Source organism: Chenopodium album, chromosome 15 (assembly GCF_948465745.1).
Source record: "Chenopodium album chromosome 15, dcCheAlbu1.1, whole genome shotgun sequence".
Lineage (NCBI taxonomy): Eukaryota > Viridiplantae > Streptophyta > Magnoliopsida > Caryophyllales > Amaranthaceae > Chenopodium > Chenopodium album.
In genome coordinates, this window is record NC_137848.1 from 24,994,006 (window position 1) to 25,005,951 (window position 11,946).

Consider the following 11,946-nt stretch of genomic DNA (forward strand, 5'->3'; position numbering starts at 1 on the left):
CAAGTGTTAATAGTGGGGTAAGCTCCTCTCAAGTCAATTCCTTTTCATGTCAAAATTGTGGTGGTACAAACCATGATACATCTTATTGTGGAGGCTTGAGCCCTGAACATGTTGTGACTTACAACACAAGGCAAGATGGATTTAGGGGAAGTGGTGGAGGAGTAGCATGGAGACAACCACCACCCGGATTTGCACCTCAACAATGGGGGCAACAAGCTCAACCATCATACAATTCCAACCCTCAATATCAAAACCCACCTCCAACTCAAAACCAAAACCCAAAGTTTAACTACCCAAGAAACAACCAATACAACAACCAAAACCAATACAACAAACAAAATCAAGGGTCTCAAAGGATTCAAGATCAAGCATCTCAATCCGATTCCACACAAACCCAAATTCTCCAACAACTCCAAGCCATGAATCAACAACTCCAAGCCATGAATCAACAAATGCAAGAAGTCAAAGCTCATAACAAGATGGTTGATTCACAATTAGCTCAATTGGCCGAGAGAGTACCTTTCAACTCACCTTCTACCTTACCCGGGTAACCACAACCTAACCCCTCTCACAACTTGAAACCTGATTCTTGCAAGGCAATTACATTGAGATCGGGCACATCCTATGAAGGGCCTAAAGAGGGGGAAGAGGAAGAAAGTGTGAGCGTGGAGAAGAGAGTTGAAGAAGACAAAGGCATTGGAATAGAAGAGAATGTAGAGAAAAAGAAGCACAATAATGAGAAAACAACCTCAATTCCTAGTGAGACTAGGAATCTAGATGAGCCGGTTCCTTTTCCCAAGAGGCTTGCGGAGAGAAAGTTGAATGATAAATTCACAAAAAGTCCTTAGTGTAATGAAGAACTTACACATAAGTCTCCCTTTCATCGAGGTTGTTACCCAAATGCCTTCCTACTCCAAATTTCTCAAGGAAATCTTCACCAACAAGAGGAAACTCAATGATGAGCTCATTACCCTCCCTCATCAAGTTAGTGCACTCATTCAACACATGATGCCAAAGAAAGAGAAGGACCCGGGAAGCTTTACTTTACCGGTTAAGATCGGTAACATGGAACCTAGGGGTGCCTTGGCGAATTTAGGAGCGAGTGTTAGCTTAATTCCCCTCTCCATTGCACAAAAGCTCAATATTGAAATGATTCCCACAAGAAAAACAATTCAACTAGCCAACCGCTCGGTCAAACTTCCTTGTGGTGAAGTTGAAGATGTTCCTATTCAAGTTAGGCATATCTATGTGCCATGTGATTTTGTAGTGATGGATATGGAGGAATATGTTGATACTCCTTTGATCTTTGGTTGCGAAGCTCTTAAAACCTTGGGGGCGGTCATCAATTGCAAGAACAACACCATTACATGAGAGGTGGCCGATGAGAAGATTGTCTTTGAGTTCTCCAAGTTACTCAAGACCCCCATGGTTGAGAAATGCTACCGAGTCGATGTTGTTAATGAAGAGTTAGATCATTTGGGGAGCGTATTGATGAGGCCGCAAGATCCAATGATTGAAGCTCTTACTTGCAAGGAAGAGTTTCATTCACAAGAGGCAAGAGAGTTCGTCATGGCTATGAAGGAAACCTCGAAGTTGGATGAGGTTGAAAAAGAAGTGGAAATCGTGCTTGAACAAGAAGAGGAGAAATTGGAGGAGAGTTCCAAGCCTCCTCCCAAAGTAGAACTCAAACCCCTTCCCCCTTCTTTGAAATATGCTTTTCTTGATAATGAAGGAAAATATCCCATTATCGTCAATGCTAGCCTTGATGGACTTCACTTGGAAAAATTGCTTAATGTTTTGAGAAAATATAAAGATGTGATAGGGTATAGCATTGATGATATCAAGGGTATTAGCCCTTCTTTATGCATGCATCGTATTCATCTTGAAGATGATCAATCCACCTCCATTGAGCCTCAAAGGAGGTTGAACCCCAACCTCCAAGGGGTTGTCAAGAAAGAGATTTTGAAACTACGTGAAGCATTTATGCTATCTCCGGTAGCAAATGGGTTAGCCCGGTTCATGTAGTTCCAAAAAAGGGTGGAATGACCATCATCAAAAATGAAGGAGGAGAGGAAATCTCCACCCGAACGGTGACCGGGTGGAGGATGTGTATTGATTATAGGAGATTGAACAAAAATACAAAGAAGAATCATTTTCCTCTCCCATTCGTGGACCAAATGTTGGAAAGACTTTCTCACCATTCTTTCTTTTGCTTCTTGGATGGGTACTCTGGGTTTTTCTAAATCCCTATCCATCCAAGCGATCAAGAGAAAACTACTTTCAAATGTCCATATGGAACATTTTCATACCGAAGAATGTCATTCGGGTTATGCAATGCTCCCTCAACTTTCCAACGATGCATGACTTCTATTTTCTCTGAGATGCTTGAAAAAGAAATTGAGGTGTTCATGGATGATTTTAGTGTTGGTGGCTCGTCTTTTGACAATTGTCTTTATAATCTTGAAAAAGTTTTGAAAAGGTGTCAAGAGACAAGTTTGGTTTTGAATTGGGAAAAATGTCACTTTATGGTTGAAGAGGGTATTGTCCTTGGCCATAAAGTTTCAAAGAATGGCATTGAGGTTGATCCGGCCAAAGTTTCGGTGATTGCAAAGTTGCCCCCTCCTACCTCCATCACGGGAGTGAGAGCTTTTCTTGGGCATGCCGGTTTCTACCGGAAGTTCATTAAAGATTTTTCATCAATAGCCAAACCTTTGACCAAATTACTCAAAAAAGATGTTGTTTTTAGCTTCAATGAGGCTTTCCTTAAGGCATTTCACAAGCTCAAGGAAGCTCTCATTTCCTCTCCCGTTGTGCAAACTCCGGATTGAAGCTTTCCTTTTGAGTTAATGCGCGATGCTAGTGACTTTGTAGTAGGTGTCGTGCTACGGAAAAAGAAAGAAGGAAGATCATATGTCATCTACTATGCAAGTAGAACTCTTGATGAAGCTCAAAGGAACTACATTATAACGGAAAAGGAAATGTTAGCGGTGGTGTTTGCATTTGACAAGTTTCGATCCTATCTTATTTGCTCTGAGGTGATTGTGTACACGGATCATATAGCGGTTCGATATCTCATGACTAAGAAGGAAGCAAAGCCACGACTTATCCATTGGGTTCTCTCCCTCTAAGATTTTCACATGGAAATGAGGGACAAAAAGGGAGCGGAGAACTACATGGCAGATCATTTATCTAGGCTTCTTTTAGAGAACAATGAGGATGTGCCAATCAATGAGGAAATGGGATTTGAAACTCTTATGGCTTTGGCTTCGGCATCTAGCCCATGGTATGCCGATATGGAAAATTTTCTTGCTTGTGGGGTCATTCCCCCGGATCTCTCTTCTCAACAAAAGAAACGGTTTTTCAAGTAGGCGAAGAGGTACTTTTGGAATGACCCATACCTTTTCAAACAATGTGGAGATGGCCTTTTTCTTAAATGTGTGCCGGATCATGAGATTGAAGGAGTTCTTGAGCATTGCCACTCGTTGCCATATGGAGGCCATGGCGGAGTTGACAAGACGGTGGCAAAGATTTCTCAATCCCTCTTATGGTGGCCGACGATGCATACGGATGCTCGCAAGTTTGTGTTGAGATGCGATAGGTGTCAAAGAAGTGGTGGCATAACCAAGAGAGATGAAATGCCTCAACAAAACATTTTGGAAGTCGAGCCTTTTGATGTATGGGGTGTCGACTTTATGGGGCCTTTTGTCTTCTCTTGTGGAAATTTATATATCTTGGTAGCGGTTGATTACGTGACGAAGCCATACCTTCTCTTACCAAGGTTGTGCTCAAGCTTCTAAAGAAGATCATTTTTCCTCGATTTGGGGTTCTAAGGATGTTAATTAGTGATGGAGGCTCCCATTTCGCAAAAAAGCAATTTGAAGCTCTTCTCAAGAGACATGGAGTTCATCACAAAGTTGGTTTTCCCTACCATCCTCAAAATCAAGGGCAAGTGGAGGTGTCGAATCGAAAAATCAAGAACCTCCTTGAAAGGATGGTAAACAAATCGAGGAAGGATTGGTCGCTCAAGCACTGTGACACGCTATGGGCTCTTAGGACGGCATACAAGACTCTAATAGGTACAACCCCTTATCGATTAGTCTATGGGAAGCCTTATCATTTGCCGGTGGGATTAGAACATAAAGCTTGGTGGGCTATCAAGAACCTAAACATGGATATGTCGTTGGCCAAACAAAAGAGATTGCTCAAGCTCAATGAACTTGAAGAGCTTAGATATGATGCATATGAAAACTCAAGGCTATATAAGGAGAAGACCAAGAAATGGCACGACCAACATATAAGGAACAAGAGCTTTAATGTTAGAGATAAGGTGTTGCTTTTCAACTCAAGGCTTCGCTTGTTTCCTGGAAAACTCAAGTCCAAATGGTCGGGGCCTTTTGTGATTTCAAAGACTATTCCCTATGTTTCTTTTGAGTTGGATGTGGGCGGTAGCAAATTTATGGTCAATGGTCATCGTTTGAAGCATTACTTTTGCAAGGAAGAAGTTGGTCTCATTGAAAGCTTAAGGCTTAATCCTTTGGATCCCAAGCCTCCCCTTTGATGGATTTTTCTCATGGTAGCTAGTGACCTCATAAAGAAGCGCTTCTCGGGAGGCAACCCGAGTTCTTTACTCTTTTCATTTCTATTCTCCTTTTTTTGGTCGTTTTTGTTGATGGTCTATATCTTATGATTCTTTGGTTTTTGTTGTAGGTACTTGGACCTTTGGGTGCTACATGTATAATTAGGTATTTGAGGGCGTAAGATCATGGTTTGGAAAGTCAAAATTGAGTTAATAGTGGAGAAGAATTAAGAAAAATGATTGTCACATGTGAAAAAAAGAGTCGCGCCCGAGGAGATCCCTCTCCAAGGGATCGCGGGCACGGCAAGAGAAGGAGCGGGCGCGGCTGGCATTTAAACCCCAAAGTTTGATTTTCCTATAGATGCCCAGCCGCGCCCCAGGAGAAGGCGCGGCCTATAGGCCCGCGGGCGCGGCTGCATGAAAACCACTGGCGCGGCCATTAGACCGCGGGCGCGGTTGTCGGGGTCGTCCCCGATTAAATCAACCCCCAATGTGTATTTTCGTCCCCTTTTATTCTCACATTTCACCTTCTTTCACTCTCTCTCTCTCTCTAAAAGACCCCAAACACTCATCCCTAACCTCCTAAAACCATCAAATTCCTCTAATTTTCATCTCAAAATTCACAAAACCTCCTTTATTAACATCAAATTCACCATTGATATGCAATTTCCATCATCAAGGTTCAAAAATTTCAAGGGTTCACCATTGTTGAAGCAAGTGGAGTACTTGTTCTTTTGGGCTAGTAGGAGTTGATTGTGGTCTTCATAGTTGGTATAATCTTCTCCTCTCTAGTTTTATTGAATTTTTGAGCAAGTTTTGGATGATTTTTATGGTTAATTCTTGTGATTTTTGCTTGGTGGAAATTTATGCTTGAATTGGTGATTTTGTTGTTATAATTGGTTTAATCTTGGGTGATTGTTGTTGTTAGTTGATTATTTGGAAATTCTTGTGGAAAATTCTTGGTTAAATTGTGTTGTTTGGAGTTGAGATATATTTGGATTGTTAAGGCTTGTGTTGTGTGATTTGTGGGTGGATTTGTTTCATTGAATTTGGAGTTGTGAGCTTTAATTGTTTGATAACAGAAAATGGTGCTTGGATTGGGTTCTAAGAAGAGGAAGAGTGGAATGGAACCCAAAGGTTCATCTTCCCTAACACCTCAAACCGATAAACAACAACCTCCACCACCTTTACCCCCAACCAAATTCACCAATCGGAACCACAAAGCTAACTTTGATAACCTCCAATCAAGAAAAATCCATCCCTCTAAACACTACCATCAACCCACCACCACAAGATTGGGAATCGATGACGATTGTTGGTTTTTCTTCAATAATCTTAGGCTAAACTCCTTTGTTACAAAATCATATACCACATACCGTGAGCCCACATTGGAGTTCTTAGCCTCATTCGAAACCCATGCCACGGGGAACAACAACATTTCAATCTCCTTTTAACTTTTCAACAAAAAAGAGACCATGTCCCTTCGAAATTAAAGTTTAATGAATACCTCGACCTAAACCCCAATACCAACATTTTACTTCCCGAGTATGAGAAACGTTCCGGCTACAACCCCCTTCTTTGGTGGAAAAGCATCTCCCGGAAGGATAAATTTGATGCTAAGTGGTCATTGGCTAGTGAGATCATGCACCCGGCTCTAAGGTTGCTCCACCGTATCCTTGGGTACATGGTTTTCGACAAGCAAGATTTGGGGAAGATTACATTGGAAGAAATCCGGGTTTTATGGCTTGCATCTCAGCCAGAATACGGTCACAGGGTTAATTTGGGATACATCTTCTCCGAATTCATTAAAGATATTTCGGGAACAAAGACGGGGGAGATACATTGTGGGGCTATGGTGACCCGATAAGCGGAGAAATTGGGCCACGAAAAAAAATTGCGCTCGTGCATCGTAGTTGGGAAAAACGACGGGAGCGACATTTGGTTTGATGAAAAGCAACTCAAAACAATGTAATTCATCAAGGGGACCAACGTCGCCGGCATTTGAAGCCTACTTGTATCTCGTAAACATCATTGTTTTCTCCCAAAGCCGGAGTTCACTTCCCGCACAAGAGAAGGGGTTGTTCACCCGTGGTGGGTGAGGAAAGACTCGAGGGTCCTTCCTAATGATATTGGGGGTGGATATAGGCGAGATGAATAAGATGGATGAGGTCATGGAGATATCTGTTGAGGGTGAAGAGGATGAAGTGGTAGAAGTTCAACAACAACAACAGCAACAAGATGGAGGAAGAAGAAGAAGAAGACAACAACAATAAAAACAACAACTACAACCCGACTTTCAACAAGAGATGGCGGCAATGAGAGCACAAATGGAGAGCATGCAACTTTGCATGCAAGGTATGTTCACCTCTAACCAACATATTGTTTTTCAATCTAACGCCTTGTATGATGTAAGTGTACGTAGGGGGTAGATCACCCCTCCGGTCAACTATCCATATACGCCGGTCTAACAAGGGCCCGTGCCATCATGGAGTGGTGATAACCAACCTACGTACCCTATTGGCCGAGTGTCTTAAACCCTGATGAGCCATGGAGTGAGTTCCCCGATGAGTCTGGTCATTATGACTATCGGGTTTCAGGTGGGAGCGATTATAGGGGCGACCCAAACTACCCCTATGTTGATCCCTCTCACCCTTCACAATTGGTGCAACCCGAGCCATATGACCAATTGACCCAATCCCAACTTGACCTTTTCAAAGGTCATTATGGGTGGCCTCCCGGTTACACCGGAGGTTGGGATCCCTATGGCCCCCCATCAGGCTTTTCCTATGATACGGATGATGATGGTGCCGGCCCTAGTGGCCACTAGTCCCCCCCCCCCTTGGTATACATGTTTTCCCCCTCCCTTTTTGATCCCTCCCTTGTGTGTGTATTTGCATGTAATGCATCGAGGACGATGCTCTTATCTAGTGTGGGGGGGTGTTTAAGTTAAAACGGAGTAGTTTTGGATTAGTGTGGGGGAAGGAAGGACTCGTGGGAACGTTTGAAGGAATTATGTTGGGATTGTTGTCAGGTGTTGGGTTTTAGCTTTTGGTTGTTTATTGTTGATTTATGATGATGATGATGATGATGATTGGATGCTGATTTGGGCACTTGATGGCTCCCATGGTTCAAGTTTGTAGATTTGTTTCTCTCTAACCTTTCTCTTTGTATAGTTTTTGTTTTTATCTCTTTTTTTTTTTTTTTGTAGCTTTGAAGAACATTGGAAGCAACATATCGAGTTATGGTAAATGGTTTGGTTGCTTTATTTTTCTTCTTCAAGAAACAATTGGGTGAGACCTTTCCTTTTCTCTCTTTTATTTTCTCTTGTGTTCATAGTTTAGGTTAGATTAGGATTGAGTTGATTGTTCGAGGTTGTATGCATTTGATTCTATGGAATCTGGTGATCGTTGGTATGATACCGAACGATCTTTGTTTATCGATTGGGAATTAAATGTATACTTGCCTCCTATGCTTTTATGCTCTTTCCTTTTTGTAAAAAAAATAAATAAATAAAAATAAATGATTTTATTGTTTCAAGACAAACCATGAAAACCTTAGTTGTTTCATTTTCATTTTGAGCATAATAAAAAGTAACTTGTGTGATTGAATGTCTTTCTTACTAAGTGTTAAAAGTTTGCATGCTTCGGGATTGCCATCGGTTGACTTCAGGATAGGTTCATGCTAAGGTAGCCGGTCTAGAACTCGTAAGGCCCATCGAACCCAATTTCACTTGTTTGTGGTAAGAAAGTGTTGCTCTCATTAGGGGATTTGAAGCCCTAGAGGTAGTTTTTGTAACCCAATGTGAGTTTCATTGTTCAAGCCTCCAACATTTCTTTGTATGAGCGGCATAGGATCCTTACCAAAGCATGTTTGAATCTAAACAATGGCGTCTAACTCCCAAGATCGCGACCGAACTTAGGGATGATAAAGAACATTCTTTCATTCGGTGACTATTTTGTTTTCTAGGTTTAGATTTCATCTTATTGCATTTTTAGTTGCATTTACCCCCTTTGCTTCCCATGTTGAGCCTTTCTCCTCCTTGATTTTAGCACATTATAAGCCCATGGCCTTTTATTTTACTTTCACCCTTAGGATCGTGAAATTCAAGCCTCGAAAGCTTATACATGTTTTGATTGGAAATGTGGAGGATAGTGGTTCTTAATGGAAAGTAAGATTGTGAGGTTGTGAATATTTGTTCAATAAAGCAAGTGCAAATCTTAGAAAAAGCCGTCCTTAGTTATAAAAGGCAAAGACTTTGAAATAAAGTTAAAATAAAAAATAAAAAATAAAAAAAAGAATGAAAAGTTTGGAAAATGAAAAATAGAATAAAGAGTTGTTGAATGATGATGCATGGAGAAGATGAAAGTTCAAAATGTTTGGCATTGTGATTCAAAGTTGTGGCAATATAGTTTGAAGATTGGTAGAGGTGTAATTTTGAAAAAGAGACTTGATCACCCTTCATTTCACGATTAGGCTAAGCACCAATTTCCAAATTTTTCCACACCCTTACCCCGTAGCCATCGCTACAACCCTTTCAATGTTCTTTTGACTTAGGTTGGTTGAGTCTTTAGTCGATGGCGGGAGGGAAATTTCAAGTATAGTGAAGGGCATGACTTGGTAAGATGTCGGGTTCCCTCACTTTATATTGATTTGATTTTTGTTTCAGCTCCTTCGAGGAGTCATGAGATGCTACCTCCAAGGGTGGATTTGAATCTAGATGAGGGAACGCGGTAAGAATGTATGGAATGTAGGGGGAGTGGCGCATGTTAGAGTTCTTTATGCTTAGCATGGTCTATCCTTCAATCAACCATTGGCATCCCCTTGCATGCTCACTTTCACCACTTAGAAAGTTTGCCATCCACTTGTGCTTGTTGTCTATAAAAGCTTGATTTGATTATGATTTGCATGTGCTTATTGATTCATCATCTTGTTTTTCCCTTTTTGGTCTGTCTTGAATGCACTTTTGTGAGAGTTGTGGGGTAAACTCTTTCGAAACCCTCACGAGATCATAACTCGTCCTCATTGGCGACCTTAAGGTTCAAATGGCTTGTTGCTTATGCTAAAAACAAATTCGTCTTTTCTTTATTAGTTTTAGCTCTTCTAGTTTTCTTTGCTTAAGGACAAGCAAAAGGAAAGTGTGGGGGATTTTGATGAGTGGCATTTATGCCACTCTTTTATCCTTTTTCTCTAAGAATTTCCCCCTCGTTTGCACTTGTTTGATCCCTATTAAAGCGATTTATCTTCGTTTTTGTGTTGTTTCTTCCTTTCTTGTGTTTCCCCTCCGTTTCTCCCTTTTTGTATGTTTTTCTTTATTTTTGTTCGTTGTTTTGTAGATTGTTAGCCCTTTTGGAGAAGCCTATGGATGCATTATGAGCTATGGAGGGAAAAGAGATGCTCAAGGAGAAGGTGGAGCAACTCAAGGAACCGCGGGCGCGGGATGCTGCCATGCACTTGGACGATTATTTCAGTAGATGCCTAGCCGCGCCCTGGAAGAGGTCTCTCCTCCTCAGCCCGCGGGCGCGGCACTACAGACCGCGGGCGCGATCTTTCAGGACTGACCTTCCCCTGATCCCAAGCCGCGGCCTCTCCTCCTTCAACCCGTGGGTGCAGCACTTTAGGCCGCGGGCGCGGCTTTCTGGGCAGGTCGAAGTCGTACCCTGCCTAGAGAGGGCACGGCAGCTCGCTAGAGGGCTTTCCTTGGTGTTTTATTTCCGACTTTTAGATGCATATAAATAGCCTTCTTATTCAATTTTGTAAGGATTCTATTCTCCATGAACATTGAGACCTAATATTTTAGAGAGAGAAAGTAGCTTTTTGTTCAAGTTTCTTCATTGTATTCAACATTTGGTCAAGTTTATTTCAATCAAAGGCAAAGTTCCAAGTTTTCATCTTTAATCAAGTTTCTCTTTAGTAATCTCTAATCCCTTCTTTTAGTTTGATTTATTTGCTTTGTTATTGCTTATTTTCATACATCTCTTTAATTGAACTTGTTGATATTGTTTTTATTTGTTTTCAATCATGATTAGTTTTGTGTTTATTGAATCCTTATTTGGTTTTACTATGATGGTTAGTTTCTCTTTCCTAGGCTAAGTTTTTAACTAGGGGAAGGGGGTGGAAAACATGTGTTAATATTGATGATTGATGATGACTTGATTAAACACATGCCATAAATTGATGAAAGATATGATTTTTGATAGCTTGAGATTATGAGTAGCACATTATTTGATATTCCCTAATCTAAAGGCATGAGAATGATTTGGATTAGGCTAAGATCACCTTTACTTTGATGATTGCATGAAAATGAATTGTTTAAGTAGAGTTTTATGTATTGTGCACTCTTAATCTCTTGCCGTGATTAGTAACTAATTGGATGCATGAAAGTGATTCGATTAGAACAAGACTTAGTTCATTGATTTGCTTAAGCAATTGCATGAAAGTGAGTTGTTTGAGTAGGACTTAGCATTCTATTGCATGCTATTCATGATTTTCATCATTGTCCATCCATGTTTGATCATGTTTGACACTCCCATACCCCTAGCATTTGTTTATCTTTGGTTAATCCTTTTTATCTTCCTTTCTTAATTGTTTTAGTTTACTTAATCAAGAAAACCAACAAAAATATTCTCTCATTTACTCTTGCATTAGTGGATTTGATGTTTAACTTGTGTGCTTCCTCGTGGTTCGACCCTATACTTGCCGCTAACTAGTTTAGTGAAGAGTTTAGGTATTATAAATTTTCTAATTTGATTAGGGTTATAGACCAGCAACCTATTAACCTCTGATCAAACTGCATGAGATGAACTTATTATGTGCAACTTCAATGCCGGTAATAAGCACAGCTTGAATAAATCCATTCCCTACTTAATCCTGTCTAAAACTGGACTGTGAACAATGAGATGAATTGATTATAGTACTCGGAGTAGTTCATTTGTTATAATGACAAGAAAAAAAAAAGACTTGGTGATCATCAGTTTATTTTGTTCTGTGTTTTAATGACAGGTGTTTTAGCAAGACACACAGGTGTTGTTAAATTGTTGATTATATTCTAGTGCTTTTATGTGTTACATCAGATATTAATAAACTGAACAGGGAGCTAAAGTGAAAAGAAACCCACCAACTAATTTAATTTCTGACTCTATTTAAGTGTTTGGTGTGAATGAGATGGAGAAAATGGAGTTCATTGCAAATACCCAGACCATGAAACCGCCCTTTCCAACATATATTTTCGAATGACCCAAAAATAATCAAAATTTAAATTATTTAAAACCAAATAAAATTAAACTCGATTCAAAATTTTACTTACTGTAATAGAGTTTTTTTTCCAAAGCATTTGTGTTTTGAAACCCTAGAAAAATAATACCAAAAGTCAA

At 40.4% G+C, this 11,946-nt stretch overlaps 2 protein-coding genes across 2 annotated transcripts; both read left to right on the forward strand.

The window, feature by feature from the left end:
* The first annotated feature begins 852 nt into the window (after nucleotides 1-852).
* LOC145581010 (uncharacterized) lies at nucleotides 853-1,371 on the forward strand. The gene has a single exon (XM_081638085.1). The coding sequence runs from the start codon at nucleotides 853-855 to the stop codon at nucleotides 1,369-1,371; it is 519 nt and encodes a 172-aa protein (XP_081494211.1).
* Nucleotides 1,372-3,143: 1,772 nt separating this feature from the next.
* On the forward strand, nucleotides 3,144-4,558 carry LOC145581011 (uncharacterized). The gene is made up of 2 exons (XM_081638086.1): nucleotides 3,144-3,283; nucleotides 4,054-4,558. The coding sequence occupies exons 1-2, from the start codon at nucleotides 3,144-3,146 to the stop codon at nucleotides 4,556-4,558; spliced, it is 645 nt and encodes a 214-aa protein (XP_081494212.1).
* The last annotated feature ends 7,388 nt before the right edge of the window (nucleotides 4,559-11,946 follow it).

Coding starts and splice junctions, on each gene's coding strand:
- LOC145581010 (XM_081638085.1), top strand. CDS start 853: ATGAAGAACTTACACATAAGTCTCCCTTTCATCGAGGTTGTTACCCAA.
- LOC145581011 (XM_081638086.1), top strand. CDS start 3,144: ATGAGGGACAAAAAGGGAGCGGAGAACTACATGGCAGATCATTTATCT. Junction 3,284..4,053: donor GCTTCGGCATCTAGCCCATG/GTATGCCGATAT, acceptor ATGGGCTCTTAG/GACGGCATACAAGACTCTAA.